Genomic DNA, 26991 nt, shown 5'->3' with positions numbered 1-26991 from the left:
GCATTCAACACCGTGATTTTTCCTACAAAAATGTTTAATAAGGGGGCACAGCTATACCATTTGAATATGCTTCAGAAAATCCAGTATGTGATTACGCTTGGCTTTTGCTCAAGTGTAGCACGACTTCTGTTTCATTACCATCACCAGTACACCATTGGTTCTATTGATTCTTAATGTCTTAATTGTTACTATGAACAATGGCCCAATTGTTATTATGAACAACAGCTTTAGTGTCCCATCTATTATCTCTGGTTCCTGAAAGTAACAAATTATAATCAGTAAAGGTGTGTATACATAAACTGATTTCCTTAATAGAAACAGTTATATCCATCTAACTCACGTTATGAAACAAGGAAAGCCTCTATCTACTCTCACACTTGTAGACGTTTCTCCCTGCCATGACCACTGCCTGAAACGCCCACCTTCTTTACTTGAAAAGCTTCTTTCCACCTTCTTCTATAAGAAGTTTGAAACCTCAGTGCTCCCAAGAGCCTCCCTGCCTTCCCAGCCCTGTACGCACATCTGTTAGAGATCTACACAATTCCATCATAATGCGTTTCACAGTGCTCTGATCACTTGTTTGCACTGCTGAATTAAACAGAATATAAGCAGGGCTACAAGTAGCAGAGAACCAAAATACCAGTGACTGAAACAAGACAGTTTGTTCCTCTCTCGTGGAGAAGTCCGGGAGGCTACAGTGGCTCTGGCCATCAGCGGTGTGACACAGACCCCAGCAGCCAACTCAAGCTGCTCCGATCTCATTGTTCTACCACCGACAGGGGTGCCTCGCCCGCACAGTCTAACATGGCTCACCACCACGTGTCATTAGGGCTGTGCGTGAGGACACGTTCACACACACCGCGCTGGCAGAAAAGGGGCAGCCTGTTCCTTCTCTTTAAATGGAAGGCCTGAAGTTATCTCACTTCCACGCACATTCTACTGGTTAGAATTAAATTACATGTTCATGGCTGGCTGCAAGGAAAGCTTAGAAATGTTTTATTTTGGGGGGGCCACGTGCATGGCTAAAAACCAGGGGCTCTATTCATACGGAGGAAAGAGAACACATGCTGGGGGGGACAACTGCCCGTTTCTGGAACACAGTCATGGCCCCTTTCTGCTCCTTTGCCCTCCGAAGACAGAACTGGGTTCTGTTCATTACTGTATTCTAAAGGCCTAGTGAAGCGTCCAGGACAAATAAACGTAATGAAACTGTACATATTCAACAAATAACCAGCAAGTCCTAGAAAACACAGGAAATGAAAGAATAGCTGCTGACGTCACTTAACACTAGGTTCTGACTTGGCCGATGAGGATGAGGGAGAGGAGGAGGCAGGAGGTCAGCAGGGAGCGCTCCTGCTCCTGAGTCATCTTCTCGTGAACGACTCAAGGGACAGCTCCAGCCCAGTAGGAATTCACAGCGGTGGCACGGACCTGGCATTTCAGTGGAAAGGTGCAGGCCAAAGAACCAATCCAGCTCTCACAGAACACTCCAAATTTCCTGCAGACTTCTAAATGGGAACATTACACTACATATATGGTTGTGTCTCTGGAGGTTTCAGAGGCCTTTTAAAAATTGTTGTGTTTATACTTTTTATGAAATGTATAATAGCTGAATGTATCGGACGTTTAGTACCGTTGTAAAAACACAACAGCATTTCCATCACGTAGCTGAAGAAACAGAACCAGCACCATTATCCTTGAAGTCCTAGGTGCTCCTCTCTGATTATTCCTTCCTCTATCCTTTCCAGAGGTGATCTCTTCCCTGAGCTTTATGTTTATGCTCCCTCCTTTTCCTTCTTCACATTTTCACCACATAAGGACATACACCTGAAGATATTATTCGGTTCTGACTGCTTTTGATGGAATCTGACTATACATAACATTTGTGATTGCTTCTGAGATTCAACCACGTTAACATACAGTCCGGTTCATTCATTTCCATTGCTACATGGTATTCTGTGTGGCTATGCCACTATTTATGAATCCATTCTCCTGTCTATGGTATCTGAATGGTTTCCAGGTTTTGTTATTCAAACAATGCCACTATAAACTCAAGTGTCAACAGATTTTGCCTTTCAGTTCTCAATGCGCCAAGGATTTATTTTCCTAAATGATAGGAGTTTCAAACTCAACATCTGTTTTGTTTTGTTTTGTTTTGTTTTGTTTTGTTTGCTTATGGATAATTGTCTGACCACTCATCATTGACTCATCTGTCCTATCCCTACAGATCTATAATGGCATCTGTCTCCCTTATCAATTTTCCTTTGCGTAGCGCTCTGCTTCTGGGAGTCTTTAATTTTGTAATGGTACCTTGGGTGCTGTACAGAGGAAGGGAAAAGGGACAGATGTTGGGGGTCTAGGCAGGCAGGGCTCTGAGCCCTGGACCCCACTTAGTCAAAACACCTCCACTTCCATCTGCTTTCTATACTCAACTCTGAAATAAGACCTACAGAAAACAGGTTCTAAGACTAAGAAAATGAGTTCGAAAACCAGATTAGGAGTTCCAAATCAATTTCTACCATTAAAATCTACTGCTTTATTTTCTAGACGTCATATTACATATATATGCATATCAATTTCTTCTGGATTTTGATAACAGCTCACTTCAGGTAAGGCCATCTCTATGAGTAGTCCTGAAAGGACTCAACCTTCATTCTGAAAACGTAAAAAGGCGTTAGGAACCATGTCTTGTCGGGACAATGACCCATGTGTTCTTCGGTGCCCTCACCAGTCTAAGAATTACTTTCCCCATGATGGGTCATAAACGTTTCTGGTCTTCTCTATTTGCTGAAACAGCTGAAGTCAGAATTAGTTGCATCATATAAACTACTGAGGTTGGAAAAAATATAATCTCTTGCAGCCCTAACGCAACTCTAAGAAAAGGAGTAAAGCTGTTATTTTACATTGAAAAGTTAATGTGAACCAAATGATAAAAAATATGACAGAAGCTAACTTTAAAATTTTTCTGTTACATAGTAGAAATTTGTTAACTTTTTTCATATTTTGGATGGGTTTTTTGACAGAAAAAAACACTGTTAACTCAGGTATAATATAAAGAGAAATACAGATGTATCACTTTCCAATCTCTAATACATACGTCACTTAACAGTATTCACTCTTTTCCCCTATCTGCATGGATGAATGAATAAATGGGTAGAACAAAGGTTACAGGTCATCAACCAGTTCTGCATGATGACCAATGATCACTTCCCAAGAGTGAGGTTCACAGGCTTTACGAAGGCTTTGTGACAGTTGCTCTGAACTCTCAGGATCCATTGTCCCATGACCACCAGGCTCCTTCACACAGTGCAGGTACCAATACTCTGTCCCATGGGTAGAAAGGATGTTATAGGAACTAGAATTCTTCGGAAAATGAACCCGCATTATAAATGAAACCCAGAAACAAAGAACGTTTTTAAATAAACGTCTACGTTGCACACATTAAGGCTAAGAGGCGACACACTCAGTAACAAATCTCGGCATAAGAATACTTTTATTTCTTATCTGTTCACGACCTGAGGAACATATACTTATAACTTACCACTTCTTAAGAACACATAAAGAAACTAGCATTTCTGAAAATTCTATTATAATTTCATTATAAGGTTACCCTCACATATGAGTAAGTTCAGTCTTTTAAAAAAGCAGGAGTGTACATATATAAAAGGAAGGGGAATCAATGTTTATACACTATTTTAGAATCTAAGCCAGAAGAGATAACTATGAAAGATTAAGGTTATTTTGAAATAATTATATGCAATTTTAAGAAGAAACATGTATTTTTTCATGTGCCCAGCACATTGCTACATAGTTATTAACAAAGTCATTACGCAAAATTTAAGACTACAAAGAATCTTCCAATCTTGTTTCAGGATATAAAGCTTTATAAGTGCTTCTTATATTTAAGGCTGTGGAACAAATGTGTGGTATGAGTGTAAAGGTGCTGTACCTCACTTCAGCCAAAATGCCCCTGAAAATGTGTGCGTAAATGAAATCTTGCTTTAAATGCTCCATTATAGAACAGTTCGCTATCTGAGAGACTTGTATTATAAATCCTTTGGTAAAAAAGGATGCTCAACTCATGCCTAATATATTCCAAAGATCACTGTACCTTAAGGCAAGGTACCTCCAAACAGATTAATTACATACGATATCATTAAGTATTCACAGCCCCAGATACCAACAACCCATTAGAGGGAGAGACTAAGAAAATTCAGGTCAGGTCAGGCTAAGAGCCCAGTTTTCCCTGATGCCAGTACTTCCATATTTACCATGTAAAGCAAATCCTCTTAGAGAAGTCAATTCTCAAGTGGTGGGAGCTTTACAGAATATTTTAATGTCAGGGCTATAGAAATGCCACTCATTAGACTAATGGGAATAAAAATAGCACTCTAAAGGTAATATTATTGAGTACAAACAGAAGTACTAAGCAGCCCCAAGACAGGAAAGAACTGTAATCAAAACTGAGTATACATTTCTACTTGGATCAATGACAATTAATGTACTCTACTCATTCGTGATTTTATTATCTGAAAAACGAGCAAAGAGGACAAATCACAGGCCTCTTACTCTGTATTAAACCTCCCACTAGGCCTTCTCAAATAAGTAGGCCTATAGCTACAAATAAGGAGATACTGGGGATAGAGGCCTCCTCCATTATACTTTTTAAGTGCTTAATTCAAGCCAAGCATTGTCCCAGGCACTGGAACGCACTAATGAGTAAGACTTGCACTGTGGGTATTCAGAGAGAAGGGTAGCAAATTACCAAGCGGGAAACACACACACACACACACACACACACACACACACACACACACACAGAAATGAAGTCTGATAAAGAATGGTAGGATGGTGGTGGGGAGTGGGCAGGATGCTGGAAGAGGTCAGGAAACAATAACGGGATTTGGGCAGGAGATCTAGATCTGGAAGTCACCCGAACCAAGGCACCAAGCAAAACTCAACTGGGGCTGAGATACCTGGGTGGAGTCTACAGAGTGAACACAGCAAAGGTTCCCAGGACCAAACCTTGAGACGCTCAAACATAAGGAGGGGAAAAGGAACGTGGCTGGCCGAAAGATCAAGTGAGACGAACACAGAGCAGCAAACGTTCAATCTGCCAAGATGGAGGTCACCGGTGACCTTGAGAAGAACCAACTCGGGAAAAGTAAGACTGGCGAGGCAGAGAAAACAAGAGATAGAGAAATGGATGCAACTCTCCCAATTCCACCATGTTTAATATTTTAAAGTACCGTTTTAATGTAAATCAATTATAGCTCCTCTAATTTTACCAGAGTTTTAATATCTAATTTTACAGTCCCTATGTCCTCCTAAAGTAGTCAGAATTGATAACCGCTCTATTTTTCAAATGAAAAAACCGAGGCACAGTGGGGCTGATTAACCTAAGAGCTTATTTTGATCATGAGCAGCAGCGTTTTGATTTTCTTTTAACCCTCATGAGATACTGTATTCATCAGTTACCTTGTTTCCCAAAGAATCCCACATTAAACCCGAGAAGCTATATTCACCTAAACGTTCATGTAACCTATGACACGGTTGTCTAAGCGGTAAAATGAAGCAGTCAAGAGGCTCAAAACAACGGGAAGCCTCTGACTGATGGAGACACACAAGTTAGATTTCCACTTGTTACTGTGCACACTTTGAAACAGCACCCCCACCTCCTCGGCCCAATTGCCAACAGTGGACTATATAATGAACCAGCTGTACCATAACAGAGCCACCTGAGATGGGTTGATGATACCAAAGAAATCTCATTTTTACATTCTTTTTTCCCCTTGTGTGTCGTTAGGGTGGGTAACATTTTTAATTGCATGATAACTTGAAAATGTTGGCAGGAACTTTACTTTCATAAAATTTGAGCTTTTTAATGTTACTTTGATGGTCTTTCTGATGGATTTTCTTTGCCGCAGAAGGAAAGGTTGACCCTGTGAACGAAAGCACTAGGAAGCGAAGCCTGCAGCTACGCGGTAGTAAGAGGAGAGACACAAATCTTCTCCAGTCTTTTATGATTTGACTGACCTATTCAATTATGCCTTTTCAAGCATAAACTGAAATGCAGATCTCACTGTGGCCCTCGTACAAGCCAGATTAATAGAGTAACTGAAAAAGGATGGTCGTTTTCTAATGGAAAATAGGTGTGATTTTCCCCTTTTCCAGCTGGAATGTTAAAAGCATTCATCAGAGATGCTTTTGCTCCTCGATGAAACGCCATCAAACTTTCACAAAAACTCCTCAGCTGAGCTATTCTCTCACCAGGCAGTGATCTGTCAGCTCAGTGAAATTATTTAATGATTATTATGAGCATGATATGTTTGCTAACTACTTTCTTCCCTGGAACCAAAGATCAATCCTCCCACTTGGCTGAACCCTGGTAAGGAAAACAGACTACAGAATACAGCTCCGTAGTTCTATTGCTGAAAAATGAGAGAAGTTCCTAATTAGATTATAGTGACTCTTCAATTAACCACCCTCACAGAATAAACTTCCTCCATAACTCACTTGGATTTGAAAACGTTTTCCAATCACATACGGCAGTATCATCCTAGGCCAGACAGCTCAGTGGCCACACTTCTTATGGAAGCTAGTTACAACTGCAGAGAACAAAAATGGATCTACACATAGCCTCTGCTTCTCCTCAAACTTAAAAACTAATAGAACCGTGAAGCTGATACCGGCTCTCAGTGGCCTCCCCTCCTTTGGGGGGCCCTTCCTCTCTCTCCATGGTAAGTTCCCTCTCCTACGTTTGACATCGACTGTCCTCATTTGTTCTGTCGCTGAGTCAGTGAGTATTAATTGAATATTTACCATACCAGGCACTACGCTAAGGACAGGAAGTAAAATTGTATTTCTTCACTCCTTGACTTTTTTCAATCCTAACTGCCCTCTGTACCCATGTACCTTAAGACTCCCAAGATGCACACTTCACGTTTCCCACGCCCCTCCCCTCCCCCCCCGCCCCCCCCCCCCCCCCCCCCCCCGCCACATGGCAACACTATTGTTAAATAAAATACCGGTAAGTTAATTTCCTTTTCCTTGTATCCTCAAACTATTTCTAGGCTTTTCGTTCTGATATATACGTGAGCTATGGAATTATTACTGTGGCAGAGCTATGGGAGAGCACAGCCGCATCTTCAGAAAAATTTACAAGTGTTTAGATCAATAATGAAGGTGTAGGTGGAAATGACTAGGCAGTGGTCCTTAAATCCAGAGAGGCTAGCTGGTTAATTTATAATGTTTTGATGTAGAACCATGATGAATCTTAAAAACTAAATATTTAATTGTGTAGGCTACTCGCTGCAAAATATTTCAAGTGCCTCTACTGCCTCCCCAAAAGTGGAAGTGTTCTTACACACCCTTCAAGCAGGAAGCCCACGGTTTTAAAATAATTTTAAATAATCACCCCGTCCTCTCAACTCCTCTACTAGTTTTTATGCATAACATTACTTGGTTGTAAGCACTGACTTCCTGATATCGTTAGTGATGTCCATGAACACTGATAGCTGGATCTTAAGGCTTTATCTTCTCTTTCCTTCTATTCGACCTCCGTCTCCTCCCCCTCCATCCCCTCTGATGCCTGGGATGGCTTGCACTTAGCAGGACTTCACAAATCTTTCTTGATTGATTCCATTTACCATGATTAGCATCTTTCTTGTCACAGAAGGAAACGTTATTGGATTTTTGATTTAATTAAATTTACTTACGATTTATTTTCTCAAGTATTTTCTCCTACAGATTACAACTCTTTAGTAACCACGTATGGATATCAAATATCCTGTATATCAGAGCTAGCTTGATTACAACATCCTATTTAGAGGCATCTTTCTTCCTTTTAAATAATGGCAGAGGCTGCATCTGCCCTTTTCCAAATCCCAGGCACTCCTGCCACTTTCCAGAAGGTATAGAAAACAGTAAGTGTAACACTGACGGCCACAGACTGGCATTCCCGTGGACTGTGACTGGACTCATGGCTGCCATGTTTAAGCACAAACAGACTGACCTCCTGTCTTTCTGCTTTGAGTTCTCACTTGAATGGTAGCAGGTCTATAAATCCTGTGGCCATAGCAATCGTTTTAGCTGCTCGGCAGCAGATGCTGGGAAGTGATAGAGGAAACAGATTATCAAGTCTTTAAATCTCTGCTATCTTGAAAGAAACTGGTGAATGCGAACGGCAAATTCACATGTGCCACACACTTCAGATCTTCCTCCAGAAACTAACTTTTCCAGAGCAGTTCAATCACTTACCTTGAAGTTCTCCACTGCGACTGTAGAGCTCCCGTCTCTGCTCTCGCAAATAGGCACTCATACTGATGGCATGGGAGGAGGATTCGAACCTGGAATGAAGCGCAGGGTAAACAGAGAGGCAGTAACCAAAGAAGCGGTGGCCACCTTTGTACCCCAAGTGTCCTACTCCAGTCTGTGTGGCACTCCCTAGCGTTCCTTGACCCAAACATACTGGCCAATCCATGACAGGGCCAAAGCCGGCCGCCACAGACCTGGATTCATGAACAACACTCCTGGCCAACGCCCCTCCACAACAGCAGTCGGGCCATTCGCTCATTCTTCATTTCAACGGGTACAACTCTTCATCTGTTGCAACTTTCTTCTGCCTCCAGACCCTTTGCCAGGGTCCCTACACACACGAATAAGGGTATCCTGTAAGGTCATTCTCATTTTGCTGCTATGTGGTTCAAAACCTGTGAGTGACCGCCCCCGCCACAGAAATGTATCTTGCTTTTCTACACTCCCCTGGTTAGAGAACGAGTACAGAAGGCACGCTAGCAATGCCGCTGGATAACTACACCAAGGAAGCAAGGCATCTGTGGTTTCTCCCTAAAAGTCCTCAAAAGCAATACCGTTTCTAAATGGTTTCTGATCTGCCATCTACAACAAAAAATATTCTCAAAAGTATCAAGGGCGCCTGGATGGCTCAATTGGTTAAGCGTCCAACTTCGGCTCAGGTCATGATCTCATGGCTTGTGAGTTCGAGCCCATGTTGGGCTTTGTGCTGACGGCTCAGAGCCTGGAGCCAACTTCGGATTCTGTGTCTCCCTCGCTCTCTGCCCGTTCCCTGCTCATGCTCTGTCTCTCAAAAATGAATAAACGTTAAAACAAAACAAAACAAAAATCAGGTGACAAAGTGTGTGTTCACATCACCCCAGGAATCGTTCGTTTCAGAGGCCAGAAACATGGAGGATAGGCACAGGACACAGAACAGGTTTCTAAAGGCTAAAATAATAATTCAAGGATGAAGAAAACAAAAGAAAAAATCACAGTCTTAAGAGAAACTTGCAGGTAAGGGGAAAAAGAAACAGGTAAATTTAAGATTAAATCAACAGTAAATCCCCTGACGTGTTAAGAAATTGCATTTCAAACCTGAGATTTTCAAAGTCAGGGGAGCAGGCTGACAGGAGAAATCCTTCTAAGAATGACTGCCTCTAAGTGGTAAACAGCAACATCACGAAAGAACAGCAGTGATAATGGCATAGGTTTCTGGCAACAAAAAAGGAACGCCATCACTTTCTTAATTATGCCTTCTTTATCCATTCTTTGACAAGGAAGATGAATGTCAGTTGGAGGGAAACACTTGGCCTTCTTGATCCTCTCTCTGCACCCTGCCAAGAACTGAGAGGGCCCTAACAGCCAGAAGGAACGCAAAGTGTGTGGTACTTCACAAGTGCCACCTGCCAGTCAAGTGCAGGAAAGAAGCCGCCGACCTCCAAAAAGCGCGCTGACGGCTATTGATCAGAAATGGCGAGGGGGGGAAAGAAAAATAAACTCTTGAGCAAAGAACAGAGAGGCACAGATTATACAATGAGAGAGAACTTAAACACACTTAATTAACCTTGGCTAAGGGCAATTAAAGAGAGTAATAAAGTCCTTCATGGATGCGATAAAACCAGATTACAGCTCGCCCAAACCTTAATCCTTTATGACCTGATGTATTTTTGCTACTGAGGAACCCTCTTTATGTTTGCCACCACTCACAGATTGGTATGATTTTACAGTAAAAGAGGCACTAGAGAAGATACAGCCTCACCTCTTACTGTATAGCCAAAGGCACAGAGGCCCACTGAGACGGGAGACCTGGTCTGCCACGCACAGCTCATTAATGGTAGAGCTGGGTCCGGAAACAGGCAAGTCTGTAGTAACGGCCTCATTCCGCGTGGGCGATGAGTTTTTATTGCTATGCAATAACAATAAATGTTTAACAATTACTTAAGTCCATTTATTCATTTCCAATAGTCTATGTTTTCCAGTACCTCAATTTCAGGATTGGCTCAACGTATAAAAATGTACGTTGTGGTCTGAGATTCAAAGTTAAGGATGAGGGTTGACAGCATGAAATCTAAACACCCTGAAACCTGCTTCTGCAATACACCTAGATTTACCACAGGAAGTGGGGCTAGGAAGACGGAAAGGGAAGAGGAAGAGACAAAGAGGAGAGGAAGAAGAAGAGGAAGAGACAGACACAGACACAGAGACAGAGACAGAGAGCGCACACATGAGCGAGCAAACAAGTGAGCGGAGGAAAGGCCTAAGCATTAAGGCAGCATCTCAGGCCGTCTTAGTTGCCTTTGCTCCCTCTGCAAACAGCTGTGTGCTCAGGAAAAGCGGTTCCTTTACAGCCCAAGACCTATCGCCAGAGAGAACCCCTGACTGGATGAAGACCATCACCGTGGTCTGCTCCCCTTTGCCAGTGACTGCTTTAGGAATGGGCGTAAGACCTGAGGAAAACTTGCAGAGGGACTTTGTCACTGGCAGAAAAGATGAATAAATGGATAATAATTATTAACAAAAAAAGATCTGAAGTGGGATAGCCCCTTTGTAAGACAGTCTGGCAGTGTCTCACAAAGCTAAATAGAATCTTACTTTATGGTCCAGTAATCATTCTCTTATGTATTTATCCAAATGAACAGAGAACTTACATCTACACAAATGCTTGCACATTTACAGCAGCTTTATTCATAATGGCCAGAAATTGGAAGCAACCGAGATGTCTTTCAAAAGCTGAATGAAAAAAAAAAAAAATCGAGGTACATGCACACAATGGAATATTATTTAGCAATACAAAGAGATGAGCTATCAAGCCACAAAAAGACATGAGGAACCTTAACTGCATATTGCTAAGTGAAAGAAGCTAGTCTAAAAAGGCTACATACCGGATGATTCCAACTATAAGACATTCTGGAAAAGATAAACTACAGAGACAGTGATTATCAGGAGCTCAGGGGGTGGGGAAAAGAGGAAGGAATAAGTAGAAAACAGAGGATGTTTAGGGCACTGAAATATTCTGTATAACGTACTGATGCATATATGACATTATGTATTTATCAAAACCCACTGAATGTGTAACACAAAGAGTGGACTCCAATATAAACAATGGACTTCAGATAATAATGAAGGATCACTATCAGTTCATCAATTGTAACAAATGCACCATACGTAAGAACACAAGATGTTAACAAAAGGAGAAATTCTGAAGAAGGGGGACATAAGGACACTCTGTATCGTCTGCTTGATTTTTCTGTAAACTGAAAAACGGTATAAAAAATAGTCTACTAATTAACAAAAAATTTTGTCGCAGGAAGAATCACACCCTTTCCTTGGCATCACTCTATCCTGGAGGGGAACCTAAGGCAGGGAGATGGAAAGGGCGGGGTCGTTGGCCATTCCGCACTGTTGGATTACGGAGTCCTCTACATTCCTCCCCACTGTGTAACATAATAACCTTCCTATGGTTTAATCTCATTCTTTTGGGGTCTGGATTACCTGCGGACTAAGGCATTTTAACTAACAGTGCATCTGCCCTCTGAACAAAACTGTAAAACATCAGAAAAGAACGCATTCAATGAACAGAATGTATTTTATCCCAACGCAAGCACACTCAATCTCCTCTCCTCTGGACCACAAGATAAATGAACTGTTGAAACTTTCCATAATGATTAAGAACTCAATGAAAAAAAAAAAGAAGAAGAACTCTATGAATCTATGATATAAACAAATCTCAAAAGTGAATCAATAAAAGATACTGGAGCTTCAACTGTTCAAAAAGAATGAATTCAAAATACTTCTGGAGTCACATTATACGCTTAGATTTACAGGTACAACTTAACTAGTTATCTCCCGACTCGTCAGAAGAATGCACAGATCTGCTAAGATTTAAATCCTGCTTTGACCAATTGCCAGTTATTGCCAGTGAATCTACTTAAATTACTTAACCTTGCTTGCCTCAAGCTTTTATGTGTAAAAAAGGATTAAAAATAAAACCCAGACCTGTAAGGCTGCAACGAGTAAATGAGATAATCCATGAAAATGGCTTAATGCTTTAGCCAGTACTTGGTGAGGATTCAGTGCCAGCCACTACTCCTGCTGCCAAAATTTGATATAATCATATGTAAATTATGTTTGAGATTATTTTGAGAAATTCATCTCCCACAGTACCTGGTACATAGTAAGCACTCAGCGGTAGTGTTACTGCTGTTACTATTAATATAATAATATTAACTATGAGCTGTTACCAAATGACATAGGTACGTGGCCTGGTGGTATTAACTAACATAGTAATTAGAAAAAAAGAATTTCCAGAGTGTTCCTTTATTTAAAAATCAAACAGAATCCAATGCTACTTAGCTAAGGAGATTCTTGTAAACTTTAAGGTTATTTCTTGGCACTAGTGTTTTTCTCCCGAAAGCTGACATATTTCATTTCATACAAAATGCCCCAGAAATAGGGTTTTGTAGCCCTTCGTTTTATATAAAATGCCACAGAAACAAATGACAAAAATTTTTATTAAAAGTCCTAGACAGTCCAATAACCATACCCCAAAATATCTACTTCCCCTTATAGGAAACAAATGTACACAAAATAAAAAATGCATTCACTTCCCATAAATTATTTCAAATCAGCTTTCACTGGGTGAAGCAATGGCTGCCAATAAAGTAGAAAGCCATCCTACTTGGATCAAACATTTCTTGACACCTGCTATCTTACCATCAGGGAGATACTTACTTAAAAAGAGAATTTTTTGGCCTTTGAGGTTTCTTCTTGGCAAAAAAGGCTGCAAAATCTCGGCCAGTGCTGGCATAACTTAGTTGAGCTGATGGTTCAGAGGCCGTACGAGTATTTTTCATATCCAAGTACTCGGTCAACAGCATCTGTACAATCAGATAAACAGTTTAACACACACATTTATGATATGCTACTAAGAAAAGCAATTTAAAACAACGAAAACCTAATTCTAAATCCTCATCCCTGACATTCAGAAGTAACCTCGCTATTCACATTTCTAGTTGTAGATCTGAGGAAAGATTCATCGCAGCCAGAACATCATCCACTTGCCACCTACCCCCGAAACTGAGAATAGGATGTGCTAGGCATCTGAACATAGGGGTCAAGGGGGGCGCTTTTAGTGAGGGTCTGCTACTTGCCGTGCGCTGTGCCGAGCGAGTTAATCACCATTCACAGCTTAATCCTCATCACTGCCATTTACAGCAACATCAGCAGCAATACAATAATAATTACTGAAGGCTTACACTGGGGTAGGCTAGGGGCTAATTTAGATGTATTATCTTATTTAAAGCACAACTCTGATCAAGTGAATTCTCAGATTACAGAGAAGGAAGTGAGGCCCAAGGATAGGGCTGGGGTTGCAGAAGGAACCCCGGGGGACTCGCTCTGGAGCCCTCGTCACACCCCTCACTCCACAGCACAGGGGATTAAACAACTCTAACAAACCTGCTAAGAGCTATCATGAGCCACTGCAGGCTAAGAGGTGCTGACCCGCAAATAATTTCTAGGGCCACCACTCATCTTGACGGCTCCAAAACAAGCAAACCAACAGCTTTTTAATCACTATTGCCAATGGGCAATGCTTAAAAAATCAATCCACTTTACAGCCTCATTCGGTGGGGCCTGGGCTCTAATCCACCATTGTATTTCTAAGACAAATAACAAAATTTTTTAAAGTTCCCACCGTTGTGAAAGAAAACAGCAGATCTGGACCAGAAATCATCATGGTTCCTAAGCATATCTAACCTGGGATTAAAGTACATCGACTCATTTCTGAAATCACTTGCTACATCTACAATTTTAAGATAACCGGGCCGCCTGGGTGACTCAGTGGGTTAAGCGTCTGACTTCCGCTCAGGTCATGATCTCACGGTTCGTGGGTTCAAGCCCTGAATCATTAGGCTCTGTGCTGACAGCTCAGAGCCTGGAGCCTGCTTCAGATTCCGTGTCTCCCTCTCTCTCTGTCCCCTGTCTGTCTCTCTCTCAAAAATAAGCAAACATTAAAAAAAAGAAGAAGAAGAAACATTTAAAATTTTAAGATAACCAAGTGTTACAGCAAATGTACACCAGCAATTCTACCCATGACTGAAGTAAAAGCTTTTCAGAGACTCCGGTTCCAAAAACGATTCCTTCCTGTATGGGGTATATATTCATTCATTTGCTTATTCATTCAATAAAGATTTGATGGGGCGCCTGGGTGGCTCAGTCGGTCAAGCGGCGGACTTCGGCTCAGGTCATGATCTCGCAGTCCGTGAGTTCGAGCCCCGCGTCGGGCTCTGTGCTGACAGCTCGGAGCCTGGAGCCTGTTTCAGATTCTGTGTCTCCCTCTCTCTGACCCTCCCCCATTCATGCTCTGTCTCTCTCGGTCTCAAAAATAAATAAACGTTAAAAAAAATTAAAAAAAAAAGATTTGAGGATCATATTAAATGTTATCATCGAAAAGCATTTATGAAGCACTCTGTGAACATGATGCTCTCCCAAGTTTTAAAGCTAATTATGCCTGTTATGAGCACAGACATTACTAAATAGTTATCAAATATCAGGCATTTTTAGAAAATGATCTTAACTCAATCCTGAAATCTATGAAGTTAGAGCTAATATCCGTATTTTAGAGATTAAGAAACAGATTTAGAGGTATGAAGAAACTAGCCTATATGCAGGTGTGGGTGAAGGGATTAATGGGAAATCTCTGTACCTTCCCCTCCATTTTGCTGTGAACCTATACACATACCTATAAATGTGTGTGTGTGTGTGTATATATGTACGTGTGTGTGTATATATATACACATTAAATATAAGTTATATACATATACATATATACACATACACACATACATATATATGTATGTACACTAGAGATTTCAATGGAAAACTATAAAACACATTAACAAACTGTTCAATTTTTTTAAATATATATATTTACGAGGCTACTAGAGTATCATTCAGCATGGTGATGAAATAGTATGTTGACAAATACTATCTCTGTGAATACATCATCCAAACTGCCCAAGAGTCAAGAAGGGTATTAAACTGGGTCTCCAGTAACGACTCAACTGAAGGACTCAATTACTTGGTAGAGTTGGCACTGATGCTAATAAGGTTTGTGGGGCTGTGTGATCAAAAGAGGCTGGTAAACCAGAACAGAATTTCAAGTTGACAGAACACAGAAAGAGGTCTACAAGGGCACTTGTTGGTTTTAACACCAGTCAGTATGATGGAAGTATGTTTCTGCCAAAGCATGAAGATACACTAGACCAGTAATCCTTCTGAGGTACTTATCGTCCTAGAATTCAATGACTGGCCTTGTACAAGAAAATATTGACTGATCAGGGCCTACCTGGTGCGCATCCTTAAAATTCAGGTATTTCAAGATCACTGTTCTTTTTCTCCACGTTAGTAAAGTCCTCTTAATTCTCACCGCTCACTTTGTTAGTCTGTTCTTACACACTGGCTTCTTCCTTTCTTTTTACAAACAGGTACTATTTCTACCTTCTTGATGAAAATGTTGCTTTGGTCCTCATTCTCTATAATTTCCTTTCTCTTTTGTCATTAGGTTCCAAACTTAAAAGGCAGCCTTCCCACATATTTCCATTATCATGATGTAATGTAGTCCCGATTCCTCTCTACACTCCAATCCCACGGATGTGACTGCACGCTTGACATATTCACACATTTCACTGATAACATCAACCCTAAATTCTGAGACCTGAATGCTTTTCCCATAAAATCGGTAATTTCCTCTGTCTTCTTTCTGTGAGTGGTTTCTTATTCTCACCGGTCTCCAGGTTTAAAACTTCAGAACTGTCTTTAGATGCATTCCCCTCCCTTTGTCCCCATGCAGCAGTTAGTGCCTCAGCCCATTGGTTACTCTTCCTCAGCTCTCTCAGTTTGCCCCTTCCCATCCATCTGCTAGCCACCAACCTAGTTCAACTCATGCAGTTTCTCTCCTTTTCTGCCTCACATGTTTTATTCTTCCAGTCCTTCCCATACACCACGGACAGAGCGATCTTCCTAAACAACTGTTGCCACTGTCATCTTAAGGCTAGTTATTTTGTCATCTACATTAATCTGACCTCAATATCTATTCCCAGTCATAGCTTATTCTCCTCAACACGAACCCAACACTCAATCAGCATCAACTACTTAAATCTTCCCTGAACACGCATGCGTGGGCCCTCTCGATTTTGGAATGCCTTAACCTAGATTACCCTCTTTCCTCAATATCCTGACAAACCCTGCCCAAAAACAATTCCAACGTTTTCTCTCCCATGACACCTTCCCAAGACAACTCTAGGCCAGCTGTCCCCTTTTCTGAGTTCCTACAGCACCCATTTCCCACATCATTCGATAAGTGTTAGTTGAAAACTGCCCTATACTACTACTTATCGTTTAAGGAAAAGACACCTGACCACCCCAATTTTTATATTTCTTTACTTCAATCACAGAGCCATGAAACAAACCAGAAAATGAATATATACATAAATATGAATACATATATATGAATATGAATATCTATATGAATTCATATATATTCATATATATACACACCTATATATATCACCGAATCCCTAAATTTTACAAAGTATGTGATAAGAAGCCTTGATGGGTATGTTTTTAATACACGTATTAGAAATAGTCTCCAAAACGAGCCCTGTAAATGACTCCTCAGTACACAAATCTTTACTACAAGTAAAATTAAAAGGGATACCTATGATTTTAATCATAGGCTTTGCCATGTTTGTTTCCTTCACTATATCTTCTTCTTTCCTAATAATGTTTACTACCAGCTAGAAAATATTACTTTAAAACAGGGTAAAGTTTTATTTTGACACCAAATTATGAGAAGTGCCTTTTAAATATCTCAAAGAACAAACAAACAAATCTTTTTTCTAAGAAATTTATCTGAATTAGACTAAATCTTCTACGACCAAGTCTTGACACACACATCAGACACCTGGCATTAAAACAGAACCATGGCAGGGGTGCCTGGGTGGCTCAGTTGGTTAAGCACCTGACTTCGGCTCAGGTCATGATATCACGGTTCGTGGGTTCAAGTCCCGCATCGGGATCTGTGCTGACAGCTCGGAGCCTGGAGCCTGCTTTGGATTCTGTGTCTCCCTCTCTCTCTGCCCCTCCCCTGTTCATGCTCTGTCTCTCTCTGTCTCTCAAAAATGAATAAATGTAAAAAAAAAACATTTAAGAAAAAAAAGTAGAACCATGGCAATTCTTGGTGCTTCCTCATCATTGTGGATAATGTGCTGCATCTTCTAAATTGTACATAAATATCCTAAACCACTACCTATGAGTTCAAATTTTCATTTTTATGAAAGGAAGTAAGCTATACAGCTTGTCTTTTGCCCGGGGAAAGTCACCCAAGCCTGGAAGTCTGGGGCAAGGGGACATTACATATAATAGCAAATACATCCTGGCCACAGAAAATCTGCAGATTATCCCATGTTCTCGCTGACTCTAAATTCCTTCATCTCTCTGACACTCATTTCTTTTCTCTTTTTTAGTACAGGGAATTGCTATTTCTTATTGATCAAGCATTAAAAAAAAAAAAAAGCCAAAGTTTATGGGTGTTTTAAGTTTAACTTGAAAAGGTATTAATTTGTAAAACCAAAGACAAGAAATATAAAAACATGGCTGGAAAGCACCAGATTATCTATCTATATACTCCAGTGATATTATGATTCACCATATTTTTTGAGTACCTGGTATACTGGATGGTTCTGTGGTAGAAACAAAGAAATATGATGCTTTAAAGAACATACACAACGAGGGAGTCAGGCATCTCTTATGCTATGATATTTGATCGGCAGTTGCTAAGATGCTAGTCAGAAATCACATGATATATAAAGCAGGGCCAAGATTTTGAGATTTAGAACTTGCTTAGTATTGGCAACATCATTCTGAATGAACTCGTCATTTACCACTTAACCCTCTTTATTTAACATATTGCTTGTGGCCACTTATGGTCATACACCCAGAGTTTTCTAAAAATAAATGTTGAATTTACCAGCTTCCAATGAACACATCACCTGTCTTCAGCCTCCACATTAATCTAAGTAGAAACATTCAGATCCTTCTAGGTACTTAACATGGTAAATCCCGTTCAGTAGCTTCCCAGCTTACAAAATCTTCACCTCATCTAAGAACTGTTCCCCAACTGCACAGCAGATTCTGGTAACCATGCTTGTGACCATGTTGGAACCATGCCTTCCCTGCCGAAGCCTACTCCACCGGGGGGAATAGCCAACATCCAATTAGCCCGTCAGGTTCTCCCTCCCAGGAATGTGTTAGTGAGATACAGTCTCTGGTGGTCAATATAGGCAAGGAGATGTAAATTCTTTGGGGCAACCACCTTGTACCATGAGAAATCAAAGAAAGCCAACCTGCAGAGAGAGAATAAAAGAATGAACAAGACGACCAGACACAGAGAAACAGGAGACCCACAGAACAGAGATTTAAAGGTGGCAACCTAAGTTTTCCATAATTTATAGGTCTCAAATCCAGTTGCTATTCTTTGGTTCCACAATATATCCTTTTGGCCTTTAATACATTTTCCCTATGTTTTTCTTATGACAGCCTCAATGGGGTTTTGTTTCTTCACCAAGATATCTATGGATAAATGGATATACACTAACATGCATCTGGTGACATTTATACCACAAATCCTATTTTTTGCAGAACACTGGTATCTCATGATAACAAGAGTAGCAGTCTATATATATTTCAATCTGTTCAACTAACAAACCAATTCTCCTCACCACTGACTCTGAATGTCCAATGCTTTTACAGCAAAGCCATACTGTACTTGCCGCATGTGATGAATCTGAGAATTCGACTGCTTATGACAGGAGCAATAATACGGTGGGAAAAAAAATCATTTTCAGCTCCCAATATGAACCAAGACTCTACTCATCTTGAGCAATATGTTGAATGTGCCTATATTAAATAGTATAATTTTCAATAATTTTGTTCCAGGAACAGCAAAGTAGCTTCCATTGGACTAGCCCTTATCCTGATAATAATTATAAGAGCTCAACAGTGAGACCAAAAGAATAAGAATTTGAAGGGCGTGGAGAGGAACCAAATGAGGCATAAACTATGCTCTTTAAAAGAAGTAAAGCACAGTAGGTGAGTTCCCCTGGCTTCTTCCCAAAAAGCCCTTACTTCTAATTTCCACAGAACAAGGGTAGAACCCGAGCAGAAACTATAGTCTTAGAGGATGGAGGAGACAAAACTAGGTCCAGGGATACCAAGACATCCAGAATTTGAGAAGAGAAATCCAAAGAAGGGGTGGGGGCAAAATCAGTGTAATATATCCCTCAAAATATCACCTTGATTCCAGAAAATATTACAACAGACACTGAAACATTTTAAAAATTAGGACCATTTAAAATTATTAAAAACTATCAGGTTTCCCCCGTGTATGTTGCTAGTGAATGGAACGTTAAAGAGGAAGAAAAACAAAGCCAAAAAAATTATTTTTTCAATGTAGCACTTTTTCATTTTCCCATTATATAAGGACTAAAATATTCTGCAGTAAGGAAACTAAAAGAAAAATAAACAGTCATTTTGAAAGTGGAATGGCTGCCTGCTTAATTATACTCATTATCAACAGCAATTGTGTAATTAAAACCACTATTAGCATGATCTTGTGAATAGTTGCCTTAGTGTTTAAAGGAAAACAAACCAAAAAATTCAACGAGTACACATGTATTTTCTGGTCCCGTATCAAACACCTAATCAGGAAACCCTAGATCATGTTTAGTTCCCTGCCAACCTCCAACAGATGAGCTCCTAACAAAGAAAACCCAGTTAATAGCTTCCAGAAGAAAGTTTTCATGTTTTTAAACTAAACATATTTATTTAATACACAAAAATATGCAAAGTACTGTGCTGGATATAAAAACAAGACTTAAAAATAAATCCTTCCCTCATATCAAAACAAGGGAATTTTACTATATATAAATAAAATTTTTAAGGTGTTAACATCTTTAAAGAGTTAAAAGCCAAATCAATCAATCAATCCTCCCCCTTCTCGCCCCAAGTGCTTATCTAGTGACAGACACACACATGAGTGACCACAATACAAGAGAAAGTGGTAAGCATCAGGACAAAGAAATTGCTGTGAGCACTTATCAAAAGGACAAAACTACTCCTAACTGGAGCAGTGAAAAAAGGTTTCAAGATCATGGCACACGTAAGACATAAATACAATATTCAAATGTGTAAAAGCCCAAAACCTAAAATGGTGGAAGGAACCCAACAAATACAGAAATGGAGCTAGGGAAATTCAGAGTATCTTTAGTGAAGAACAAATAGTTCTGGTAACATAAAAAGGAAGAGTAAGAGGTAGACCTGAAACGTTGGTAAACAGACAAACTTCTCAGGACCTTTAACACCAGGCTCAGGTATTGAAGCCACAGTAAAATGGGAAGGCAAAAACGGTTTTCAATGGGTAAGTAAAATGGTGAGACATCTAGTTTAAATTAATCTAGCGGCATATGAAATAATAGATTAGAAGGCAGTGGGATTTGTGGCAAAATGAATGATTAAGGAAACAGTCAATGATTGAGGAAGTGCTTAACACATGAAGAGAAAATCTACCAAAATAGCTCAAAAGGAAAAGAAAAAGAGAGGTTAACTAAAGTAGTAGGAATGGGATTGTATAATTAGGGATACCTCTGAGAGCCAATGCAGAGGAAAAACTGAATAAAATTTAACCAGCTACTCAGCAAAGGAAAGATGAAGAGAAATAAAGAATAAACAAAGGAATGCACATCTGAGGAAATAAAAATCTATGGTTCCAGGAACAGTAACCAGGAATGCAGGAAGAGTCTGTTTCATATAGACGATAAATTTAGTTTGAAATATACTCCCTTGTGAAGCACATGAATATTCATATTCGTGTGTACCCTCAAATGCATAATTGTGAAAGGGGAAATAATGGTGATGAGATCTCCATGATTTATACATTAATTAACTTACATTAGGACTATTAAGTATATTTCTATACAGTCTCTTAAGGACACTTTGAAGGACATATACCCTTGAATATCTGTAATGTGATTTTGTCCCACAGTATTTGTAAAACAGCTTTGTTGAAGTATAATATATGTACCATAAAATTCACCCATTGTAGTGTACAGTTTAATGATTTTTAAGTAAATGTATACACTGAAATCATCATCACCGTCATTTTAGAACACTTCTAACATCTCAAAATTTCCCTTATAGTGTTAGCTGCAGCTTTTCCTAGAACCTTTTATCAGGTTGAAAAAGTTCCTTTCTAGTCCTTGTTGGCTAAAGTTTTTGCTTTTTAATCATTATCAGGTGCCAAGTGCTTTCCTGTGTCTACAGAGATGATCAAGTGGTTTTGGCCCTTTATTCCATTAATAATTGTGTATTACATTGATTTTTTAAATAAACTCAACTTAATCATGGTGCATAATATAGTTTTAAGTTGAGGAATCCCATCTGCTAATATTTTGTTCTAGAATTTTGCATCTATGTTCATGAGGCATATTGCTCTACAGTCTCCTGTGGTATCTTTCCCTTCTTATCAGGCTAACACTAATCTCACAGGATGTACTGGAAAATGTTCTTTCATATCTCTATTTTCTAAATGAGTTTGCAAAGGATTTGGTATTATTTCTTCTTTAAATGTCTGACAGAACACCATTGTGCAACCTTCTGTATCCACAGGAATTTTTTTTTTTTCTTTTATCGCCCACACCCCTTCACCCATTTTCCAATCTTCCTGCCCTTTCCCCTCTGGCGAATTCCAGTTTGTTCTCTGTACTTATGGATGTTTCTGCTTTTTGTTTTTAGGAAAAAAATTACTAATTTGCTTTAGGGCAATTCAGTTTTTCTCCTTCTTGAGTCAGTTTTGGTATTTTGTGCCTTTCTAAGAATTTCTCCATTTAAGTTATCTAATTGGTTGGCATAAAGTTGTTTACAATATCCCATGTAAGCTTTTTAATTTCTTTAAGGTCTGTAGTAATGTCTCTTCTTTCATTCCTGATTTTGTTCTGTTTTTTAATTTTTCTTTTTAACTGATCAATTTGAGATTTATCAATTTTGACCTTTTAAAAGAATCTCCTTTCAGTTTCATTACATTTTTCTATTATTCTTCTGATTTTTATTTCATTGATTTTCAATTTAATATTTCCTACCTCTGCTTGCTTTGCATTCTCTTTCTCCTTTTTTCTAGCCCTTAAGGTAGAAAGTGACAGTGCTGATTTTAGGTCTTTTTCTTTTTACCCATGGTGTATTTAGAAGTTTGCTGTTTTGGGGTGCCTGGGTGGCTCAGTCAGTTAAGCATCCGACTTCGGCTCAGGTCATGATCTCACAGTCCATGAGTTCGAGCCCCACGTTGGCCTCTGTGCTGACAGCTCAGAGCCTGGAGCCTGCTTTAGATTCTGTGTCTCCCTCTCTCTGACCCTCCCCCATTCATGTTCTGTCTTTCTCTGTCTCAAAAATAAATAAACATTAAAGAAAAAATTTTTTAATAAAAAAAGAAGTTTGCTGTTTTATTTCCAAATATTTGAGAAGATTCAAATTTTCTTCCTGTTGTTTTTTTAATTCCATTGTGGCTAGAGAACATACTTTGTGTGATTTCAACCCTTTCAAATATACAGAGGGGCACCTGGGTAGCTCAGTCGGTTGAGCATCTGACTCTTGATTTCGGATCAGGTCATGATCCCAGGGTTGTAGGACCGAGCCCCACATCGGAGACTGCTTAAGATTCTCTCTCCCTCTGCCCCTCTCCCTTGCTCACATGCTCTAATATAAAATTAAATTTAAAAAATAAATGTACTGAGACTTACTCCATGATCTAGTACATGTCTAATATGTCACTGTGAAATAATCTCTTTTCTGATGGTGTTGGGTAGAGTGTACCATGTATGTTGGTTTCACCCAAGATGCTTAAGAGTGTTGTTTCAGTCTTATGTTTTCTGTCTAGCTGTTCTATTAATTATTGAAGAAAAGTATTGAAATCTCTAACTTTAATCACTGAATTTTTGAATTCTTTCAAGTTTGTCAGTTTTTCCTCCATGTATTTTGGACCTTACAGTATTTTGATGGTTTGTTACTTTTAACTCATTTATAGAAAACAGAAGACAGACAGATACCAGGGTAGGACACAAGCATGGTCTCAACACCCAAAGGCACATTTCTATTTCAATACATTCTCTGGCCACTTCAATTCAAATGTATTTTAACGTTCATTCTATCTATTTCTATCACTTTCTCCCCTTCTCTCAAACTTGACCACCAAGCTCCATGATTTTCTTATATCATTACAAAGTAAAACTTCAGCTACTGGTTCAGCTTTCCACTGCACTAAGATGTTTCATGACAATATTTTAATGACCCCTCTTATCATTACACATCCTTTTTCAGTGTCCTCAATTTCAAAAATGCAAAATGAGAGGGTCATATAGAAATGCATAAAGTTTATGTTTGAAATCAGCTCTACAACTCACTAGCTGTACGACCTTCATAGGTTGCTCAGTCTCACTAAGCCTTATTTCCCCCATCTGTGAAATAAGGATAACAGAATCTACTTTAGAAAATTAATATGAGAATTAAAAGAAAAAACATAAAATGTCTGGCACATAACAGGCTATTCTCTCTGGGGATGAGGCTCAGAAGATCTGCTGTTGTTTTTTGTGATGCATCCCAGGAACCACATAACTAAGATATTATCTCCCTATGCCTCGGAACCTGGGTTTCCTCAACTGTAAAACGGGAGTAATAATATTACCTACCCCAAGGTACTATCATCAGGATGAAATGAGTTAATGCTGTCAATCACTGAGAACACTGCCTGGAGCATACCAAACAATTTATCAGCATTATTAAATAAACAAAATTCTCTCTACATCCTCATAATCTTCCCACCGCTATCACTTTCCTCTTCCCTCCTCCTCCCCTTCTCTCTACCATAAAAACCTCATTTGCTAAGGCTGGGTTTCTGCTAATACTCATTCTCTAAACTTCTGGAACACTTTCTTTCGCTTCAGTGAATCTGACTACCATATTGTCCAACCTAAGTATCTGAATGCTGAATACCCTACTCTTGTTCTTGTTTTCTTCTGTTTTAGTTAGTTCTACATTTCAAATTATTCCCAAGTCTCCCTCTACCATCATACTTTCTCTCAAGCTACGATACCATCACTTGCAAGAGCACCTATCTGGTTTCCACATCCTTCTTACAACAAGAAGATGAAAACAGCACAACAGACATTAAAGGAGCGCAGAGGCACAGGGTCAAAACCAACAGCCTGACCAAACAAACTCTTTCATCACCACCATTCTTCAAAAGGAGGGAGGGACAAAAGAAAGGTCCCCTTAGCTCCCTTCCTTGTTAATACCATTATTTTACTGATCTCCCAAGATCAAAATCTGCAGTTAGCTCTGACGCTTCTCAGTCTGGCTGTCCAAATCACATGCCAAGCCCTATAGATGTTATAACATACATCTCACGTCCATTTCCCCTTCTAGTTATTTCCATCCCTACACCCATCCTTATATATCTGGTCTTCATTATCTTTGTCATAAAGTCTTACAGTAGTCTCCCAACTGTCATTCTGCCTCAAACGCCTCATGACCATCTATCCCATAACCTGGCACCAGAGTAAGCTCACTCATGCAGAGCTCAACATAATCACTCTTATTCTCGAACCCTTCAATGGCTTCCCCCTAGCCTACAAAATAAACCCCATCTCCTCACTCTTACTCAGCACCTTCCACAGCCCCGACTGACCTCTGTAGCCTCGGTTCCTGTTAACTGTTTTTACACAGTTACTGTTTGGTTAAACCAGTGTCCTGTTCCTTACCCAAGTCCCAAGGTGTTTTGTCCTGTCTGAGTTTCTCTCTCTCTTTTTTTTTTAACCCTTACTTGTTACTACCTCTTCCATCTATCAAACATGGGGGAATGAGATCAAGAAAGTGAATTTGAGTATAACTGACTGATTTTACTTTATGAATTTTTAACTGGACTGATTTTAACAGACTTCGTGTGTCCCACGCAGATGTTACTAATCAGAGCCCACAAGCCCAGAGGAGGTGTCAACCCCAGGAATAAGGAAGTAGAGGCAGATAAACACCTTTGAAGCTTTATCTTCTCATGGAGGTGTCATCTCCATCCTCCTCTTTCAGAGTTCTTTTCGAAGTGGTCTCTTAATGTCACTTATCCTTAGTCTTAGGATGACAGCCAGCTGTCTCTATCTTCACATTAGATGTAAATGTGTAACACATGCTGGTGAGCAGGGCGGACCTTTCTTATCTGCTTTTCTACCTGGAGGTCAATATTCCAGCAGTCAACTGACATCCAAATTGAGACTATCAGACAACCAGTGAGCTTATCTCCAAAAGATACTGGCTGTTTTTCTGGTTTTCATATACTTAACATACTCATTTCAGATCAACACTAGACACTGATAACTTAGATCCCACAGGGGGAAATCTATGTGAAAATTGTAAACGCTTCTGATGATCTAGCTCATATTTTACCGCTACATGTGCACGTATGTACATGGATACAGATATTTGTTCTTGCTGACACATATGCAGATTTATATATGCTGAGCAAATAAACGTAAGTGGGCATGCTGTGCGGACCTGTCATAGATCTTTGCCTTCTGAGAGGTTACCATCTATCTTAATTGCTAATTAGAATGTCCCATTCTCATTAAAACCCATACAGCTATTTGTATTATTCAAGGGTTTTATCTTATAGCTATTTGCTTTCTCTCCTGCCTCTCAGCTCAGGCCATGCCTTTTCTTTGTATCTCTGGTAACATCCAGCAGAGTGTCTTAAACAAAGTAGGTGCTCTCTAGTAGGTCACCTAAATTCAAAGTAAGATGCTCTAAAGGGCAGCTCCATATTGATGTTTTACACTCACAGATGAGCTCCTTGGAGTAGAACTACAACACCCAGGGTGAAACTTCAGGCTTTCTGAGGTACATTAATTTACTCACATCACAGGAATACCATTTATGAAATTTCTGCTCCACTGAGATAAGTGCTACCCTAATGACCTGAAAGAGTTAATGCATCTTGGAAAAGACCCAAATTGCTCTCTGGAGACAGTTTATTCAATTAAGTGGCTCCAACCCAGAATTTTCAATTAGCAGTTCAGTTACTAAAGCCTCCTTCATATTGGTTCTCTGTAATCTGTGAACGGTGACACGCCTATAAAAAAATGTTTGTTTATCATTCATTCAAAATAGACTCTTCAGGAATAACAAGTGCAGATTCAGATTCCATTAACATTTACCTTGTACCTACTGAGTGCCAGAAACTGTGTGAAGTACCTTCTCATTAGTATTTGAGGATAATATTCTGAAGATGGGGCGGATAATGGCGTTTGGAGGCACTGAGTGTATAACGCACGAGGATACAAAGACCAAAAAAAAAAAAAAAAAAAAAAATGGCTCCTTCTTTAAGGAGTTCACAAAGATCTCCACTGAATTCATCTAAGGCTTTTCAGAATCTGGTTTCAGGCTATCGAATCACATCTTATGCTCTTCTTATGAATTATGTATATGGTAAATTCAGTAAGGTACTCACTGTTGTGAATACGTGATATTATCCTTACCTAGAATGATCTTCCCAAATGCCTAAATCCTAGCCTTCCTTCAAGGACCAGTTCAGCTCCTACAAAC

The 26991-nt window shown here is 39.7% G+C and overlaps 1 protein-coding gene across 5 annotated transcripts in view; it reads right to left on the bottom strand.

Moving 5' to 3' along the window:
- EXOC4 (exocyst complex component 4) overlaps positions 1-26991 on the bottom strand; it is a 745858-nt gene that overhangs the window by 536600 nt on the left and 182267 nt on the right. For all 5 annotated transcript variants that reach the window (XR_006212814.1, XM_007076278.3, XM_042972750.1 and 2 more), the window contains exons 8-9: positions 13027-13172; positions 8260-8348 (exon numbers count right to left, since the gene is read on the bottom strand). Coding sequence is in view for 4 of the 5 variants with exons in the window: in XM_007076278.3 (XP_007076340.1) it covers positions 8260-8348; positions 13027-13172 (235 nt within the window). In the remaining variant the exon portion in view is untranslated. The remainder of the gene's footprint in view (positions 1-8259; positions 8349-13026; positions 13173-26991) is intronic.

The sequence above is a fragment of the Panthera tigris genome, chromosome A2 (assembly GCF_018350195.1).
Source record: "Panthera tigris isolate Pti1 chromosome A2, P.tigris_Pti1_mat1.1, whole genome shotgun sequence".
NCBI classification, from domain to species: Eukaryota; Metazoa; Chordata; class Mammalia; order Carnivora; family Felidae; genus Panthera; species Panthera tigris.
This window is presented reverse-complemented; position numbering and strand designations above follow the sequence as displayed.